The sequence below is a fragment of the Nicotiana tabacum genome, chromosome 13 (assembly GCF_000715075.1).
Source record: "Nicotiana tabacum cultivar K326 chromosome 13, ASM71507v2, whole genome shotgun sequence".
In the NCBI taxonomy this organism is placed as follows: Eukaryota; Viridiplantae; Streptophyta; class Magnoliopsida; order Solanales; family Solanaceae; genus Nicotiana; species Nicotiana tabacum.
This window is the reverse complement of record NC_134092.1, coordinates 118,280,430-118,286,605: the sequence shown is the minus strand read 5'-3', so window position 1 is coordinate 118,286,605 and position 6,176 is coordinate 118,280,430. Positions and strand designations below refer to the sequence as shown.

Sequence of the window (6,176 nt, the reverse complement as noted above, 5' to 3'; positions counted from 1 at the left end):
TAATAATCTTAATTACCAAAAAAAAAAAAACCAAACACTCAATGTTATTGCTTTGGAATAACTATATTTTATATTGGTTGGAATTTTTAATTTATATTTTAACTTGACGTTTTATATTTTAATTGAATTCTTTTATAATAAATGTTTAAATTTATTTTTCTTTTCTAAATAATACTAATCGCTAATTGAACGTTTATTGTTCTTTTTCGTAATTAGATATTTAAAAATACTTTTTTAAAAAATTGGTCAAACACGATGAGCTTGCAAAAAGCACTACTGAAACGACTTGATCAAACACAAATTGCTAATTTACAAAAATAATTTTTTAAAAAGTATTTTTCAAAATAACAGTTTTTGGCCGCTTACCAAATGAGACCTTCGCTTAAACGTATGGAAACCGTCTGCGAGTTAATCAAAGTCAAATCAGAAAATTAACAATTAATCATAATTCATAATAATACAGTTTGGTCCCAGACTTATAACTTCGATTCCTCGACTCCGTCGCTGTTAATTAAAGAGTAAGAAAAAGTCCTTTCAACGTTTTCTCCATCAATATTCCCTAACGCTTCTCCTCGCGTCGAAATCTGAAGCTCCACTTCAGTCGTGCTCACTAAGCAATTCACAATTTCTGCAACCTCAGGTATGCGTGTTTTTTTTTTCCTGTAATTTTGACAATTTCGGCACGAATTGAACAATATTGGCGAGGATCTGATCGGAGGTTTTGACAATTGCAATTATAATCGTGTTCCTACGGCAGATAATTGTATATAATTGATTTTCGTTTTCCGGATTATAGTTGTAGATTCGTAATTAGATTGTTGAAGTTGCTTCGATTTGACTGTCGGTTCTTATTTGCAATATGCGCATCTTTGATTTTGGGCGTATCATATACTCCCTCCATCGTTCCAATTTTTGTGGCACTGTTTGACCAAGACACTGAGTTTAAGAGAGAAGGTAAGATTTTCAATTCTGGTCTAAAATAAGCCTAACATTTGTGTGACTAAATCATTAAAGGTAAAATGAGAAGATTAAATTTAAATTATTTGTAAACATGGAACCGTGTCTTCTTTTTGGGATAACTAAGAAGAAAAGTGTGTCACATAAAATTGGACGGAGGGAGTAATATTCACCTCTCCCCTATTTTCCCCTTATTATCTTTCCCTTTGGACTCTAGAAATTGAGGTCTTTGGTGCATACAAGCTAGGGTTTCTGTTGATAGATGTAAAACCAATGCTTGAAGACCTTTTTTTTGTTAGTATTTTGAACATAATCAATTTAGTGAAGGGGGATGTGATCATTTTAATCTCATGGAAAAGCTGATTTTTTTGTGTCCATTTTTTGTCAGATATTTGCATATTTCATTAAGGGATCAGCTTGGTCTTTTTTTGTAATTGCAGTCATCGACATTGGAGTTTGTGACTGAAAATGAATCCAAAAGGTTTGATTTATAGCTTTGTTGCGAGAGGAACTGTTGTTCTAGCTGAGCATACACCTTATTCAGGGAACTTCAGTACCATTGCTGTCCAGTGCTTGCAGAAGCTTCCTTCAAATAGTAGCAAGTATACATACTCATGCGATGGTCACACCTTCAACTTCCTCATTGATAGTGGATTTGGTATTTATTCTTCTTATAATATTTGATGTTGTATATAATTCATTTCAAATTAACTGGATCCTGACTAGTTTTCTACCAATACATTTTGCAGTCTTCCTAGTTGTTGCTGATGAATCAACTGGAAGAAGTGTACCTTTTGTCTTTCTTGAAAGGGTTAAGGATGATTTCAAGAAACGTTACGGTTCAAGTATTAAAAATGATGGTGATCCGCACCCTCTTGCTGATGATGAAGAAGAAGATGATGATCTATTCGGGGATCGTTTTAGCATCGCGTACAATCTTGACAGAGAATTCGGGTATTTGTATTTATTCCTTTCACCTACAAGTAAAATATATTTGTAGACTTGGTATAGAGTCCAAAATCAGCCCATTTAACTTGGATTTATTTATCCTTAAATTGCTAGGCCAAAACTTAAAGAGCACATGGAGTACTGTATGAGCCATCCTGATGAAATGAGCAAGCTCTCTAAGTTGAAGGCTCAAATCACAGAGGTCAAAGGAATAATGATGGACAATATTGAGAAGGTAAAGTTATATTATCTTTCTTCTTTGACCTCCTTTTTCTTTCCCTTGGTGTTGGTGAAACTTATTTTAGGTTGGAAAGATGGGATAACGAGTGGGATTGGGACTTTTTTTTAATTAGGTAAATTGAGGTGCTTCACCAGAGGATAAGAAAAGAAAAAGAAGAGTGGGGTAGGAAATTTTATATAGATGGGCTAGCGAGTAAAGTCTTTTTGTGTCCTTGAATCCTTCAGTGAAGGTCAATTTATTTGGTTTTGACCAATTCCTAATAAATTGACTGGCAAGGCTATTTGTCTTTCATTCTCCCAACTGTGGAATTAAAGTCTTGAAGAGTTCCTTTTTTAAAAGGCCTTGAAGAGTTAACCTGGAAAAACCTATTGTAAAAAGGTGATTATACTTTCAGTTTTCTCTTATAATTGTCGTATGTGTTGGTCCTCTTAAAAAAATGGAGCCAAGAAGGTAGTGTGATTGGTTATGTATTTCCTCTTTTGAGCTTTGTAGCCAGTTTTGGTTAGTAAGGAATACTTCCTCTAAACTTACACCCCACCCTCACCCCAAAAAGAAGGAAAACAAATATTTTGTTGGGATGGGTGTATGCTTTTTGCATTCCTATGGTGAAATAAGTCTATGGTTGTGGCCCATATTTTTGATGATATATAAGAGAAGGTCGCCTCAAGTGGTTTTGTTATGTCATATATAGAATTCTAACTGCACCATTTAGTAACTAAACACTATATTAGATGGTTGAAGGTGCTAAAAGGAATGGGATAGACCTAAAATACATAGGAACAAGTTACCGCAGCAGACCCATAATCTCTACTTAACGATAACACCAAAAATTATGCTGGTGATGATCAGCATTTTGCATGAAATAGGGAAAACCGGGTTTATTATTACTCCATGTCATTGTCAGGAGCAGTTACAATCTAGCTGGCAGTTTTATTATAACTCCATGTAATTGTCAGGAGTTGTTACAATCTAGCTGGTAGTTTGACTATACCTTTATGTAACAGTTTGTTGTACATCATCAGGAAATTTCAGTGTTGTTTTATTTGTAAAATCTTTACCTTTTCAATAAAAAATAACATAACACGATGAAAACAAAGGGTGCATATAGGCTATACATATTGAGTAAGGTTAGTTATTGATGTTACAGTTATATTATATCTTGTGTTTTATAACAATCTAACCAACTAGTGATATTGTCTGATCTGGGCGTAGGCGCACATGGTTCTAGAATGCGTCACTATGGTCTAAGATTTGTTTTATTATATATACAGCATCTCTTCTGTGTTTTATCAATGTAGGATTTGCCTGGGATCTTACATGCACTCCCCTTAGAAATTAAGTGTCTTCCACCATTGTCTTAGAGATTGGGATTCGCCTATGATCAGTTGTGAATTTCCCCACCACCTATCTTAATAATGAGAGACTTGCCTAAACTAAATTGAACGTTAAGGTTTGCCCCATAATCGCCCAAGGTTGCACGTGTAGTGGCTCTGGCACCGACTTTGTGTTTGGGTTTACGGATTTCTGATACTTCATTGATAAGTTCAGTGGTTTTGAAAAGTATGAAGAAACTGTAAATTGGGGGTACATAGGAAAGTTGAACACCTTAAATGCTGACTTTTAATAGTGAATGTGTTTGCTTTTGGAAACCGATACCTCCTAGGAAGCTGAACACCAATTTTTTGTTGTGTTTTAAATCTTAGTCGGTTTAACAGTAAGATTAGTTGGAGACCAACTAATTGTGCTCTCTTCCTTTCCAAATTTATTTTCTTCAGCTTCTCTTTACTGTATTTTGCATATGTATTATGCAAGGAACAGATTTCTAGTGTCCTTGTTATTAGATACCCCAGGGGTGTAGAATCAAATTAGAAAATAGTTTTGAAAAGGGTTGAGAAGAACAAAAAGGTCACCCAATCAATAGTGAGCTAAAGCTTTTGTGACACAAACCTGGTAAGAGAAACTGACACCATTGGGGTTTTTTCAGATTTTGATGCTAAAGTTATTTCAGACCTCATTTGGTGTATGTATGCAATATTTCTTTCATATCTCTGGATAATTCACGTTTTCAATGCCTGGATTTGCAAAGAGCCAATTAGTTGTTTACTGCGCACGGACAGACCACCCAGTTTCTTATTATCCAATTGCACTTTTGCCTGTATGATGCTAACAAACCCATGTTTGAGAATGTCACACTATGTAAAGGCATGCGTCCACTACCTTGTTTTGGACTCTATTGTTCACAACTCCTAGACGCCAGCTCCCATGTCCAGATGTGCTTCACCTTCCTACTTTAGCTGTTATTGCAAACTGCAGTCTTTTCTGTGCTAGTAACGTCAAGTTTCTTCATTGCTTAAATAGAGGTACTAATAGGTTCACTTCACAAATTATTGTAATGGAATTAATAGATAAATATCCTCATAATGATGGGTCTTAGGTTCTATGTGATAAGGAATGCTGTTGATGTCACAGGACAGAGGGTGAGTGGCTAGTTGAAAATAAGAGGTTGCCTCTTTTTGGGAGAATTAGAAATGAACTGATAAGCGTACTTCTTCCCACCGGGGATTCAGTTAGTATGCTTTTGCTTGATTAGTTTCCGACCACTCCATATGAAGTGGCTATTTTTCTTCTTGCTTTTGGCTAACATTTTAAGAAGGAAAAAATATCAAGTAATGATTATGTGAATCAAGTTTTTGAGAAAGGTAAACTGGAAAGTTAGGGGTTGTCTTAAAAAATCACTGTTACGGTCAGTTCAATTACGTTTCTTAGTAAAAGCACCCAGGGGTGTAGTCTAGACGTCAATAGAGTGAGAGGAGAACAATGCGGTCTAGGTTCAAATTTCAGTGGAGGCAAAACACACAAGGTGATTTCTTCCCATCTGCCTCAGCGTTGGTGGACAGTGTTACCCGGTACCTGTGCATGTGGGAGTTAGCAGGTACCCGGTGGAATAGTTGAGGTACGCCCAAGCTGGCCTTGACACCACCATTATCCAAAAAAATAGTTGTTTCTTTGTAAGATTCTTTGCTTCTGATTCTGGCCGAATTTAGGTTAAAAGACATTTTCTGTTGCAGGTTTTGGATCGGGGTGAGAAGATTGAACTGCTAGTGGATAAAACTGAGAACCTTCAGTTCCAGGTATGTGTTATTTACCGACTCTTTGCCTTGAGAGTAACCTTTGTGATTGTGCTGACTGGCAAATATGAATGTGCTCAGGCTGACAGCTTTCAGAGGCAAGGTAGGCAGCTTCGTCGCAAGATGTGGTTTCAGAACCTTCAAATGAAGCTCATGGTTGGAGGTGCTATTTTAGTTTTCATTATCATTGTTTGGCTTTTTGCTTGTGGAGGTTTTAAATGTTAAGGTATTGCGATTATGATTCATTTGGAATAGTAGTGTACAAAACCTTTCTTGTAAATGTGACTACCTTGAACAATGTTGCTATGCTGTTTTGCTGAATTAATATGGTACCTTACCTCCTATTGTACCTATCGTTTTTTCATTAATACAAGCTTTAATCCTTGTTTGTGTAATTACTGTGATAATCTCATTAATCCGACTATAAGGATTAGCTTTATTAGCTTAATCTGCATACATCGCGTACAGGATGGTAGCTCCTTCCGTTCCGCCCCCCCAGAAAAGCAAGAACTACTTCTAATTCAGAAAGAATATATAGGATTAGAGTCTGTCTTTTAGCTTTTAACCCTTTTATGCCATGAATTTTGATGTTCAAAAAACGATTACGCGAGGAGGTTTTTCTTGAACAAATTTTTGAGTGGAATACGTTGTGAGGTATGTACAGAAAGAAAATTTGTATATCTAAAACACGTTAGAAGATATTTGTAATATCCGTTCTTCATATATTCTACTGCTTATTGCTGTTCTAAGAGGGTCATTGTTATCTCTTTTAATTCCTAATATTTGAAATAAGATCTTAAGAGCTGACAGAAACATAGTAAACTATGAGAAAGGTTGAAGGAAAAAAAAAAGAATAAAAGAAGAGCTCCTAGAAAGATAGCCGACTCATATAAAAGGATACA

General features: G+C 35.7%; 1 protein-coding gene across 2 annotated transcripts; it reads left to right on the top strand.

The window, feature by feature from the left end:
* Positions 1–439: 439 nt before the first annotated feature.
* Positions 440–5,669, top strand: LOC107780954 (vesicle-associated membrane protein 727). Of its 2 annotated transcripts, none has more exons than XM_016601579.2 (6): positions 440–640; positions 1,398–1,615; positions 1,707–1,911; positions 2,020–2,140; positions 5,215–5,277; positions 5,356–5,669. In XM_016601579.2, the coding sequence occupies exons 2-6, from the start codon at positions 1,426–1,428 to the stop codon at positions 5,497–5,499; spliced, it is 723 nt and encodes a 240-aa protein (XP_016457065.2). In that variant the 5' UTR covers positions 440–640; positions 1,398–1,425; the 3' UTR covers positions 5,500–5,669. The 2 variants fall into 2 exon arrangements, with proteins under 2 accessions (XP_016457065.2, XP_075084492.1); XM_075228391.1 differs by having other exon boundaries at positions 501–640; positions 1,346–1,615.
* Positions 5,670–6,176: the final 507 nt, after the last annotated feature.

What these genes read in the sequence shown, in the direction of transcription:
- LOC107780954 (XM_016601579.2), top strand. Translation starts at nt 1,426, where the DNA reads ATGAATCCAAAAGGTTTGATTTATAGCTTTGTTGCGAGAGGAACTGTT. An exon ending in TGATGGACAATATTGAGAAG is followed by an intron (nt 2,141 to 5,214) that starts GTAAAGTTATAT and finishes TTTCTGTTGCAG; the next exon opens with GTTTTGGATCGGGGTGAGAA. An exon ending in CTGAGAACCTTCAGTTCCAG is followed by an intron (nt 5,278 to 5,355) that starts GTATGTGTTATT and finishes GAATGTGCTCAG; the next exon opens with GCTGACAGCTTTCAGAGGCA.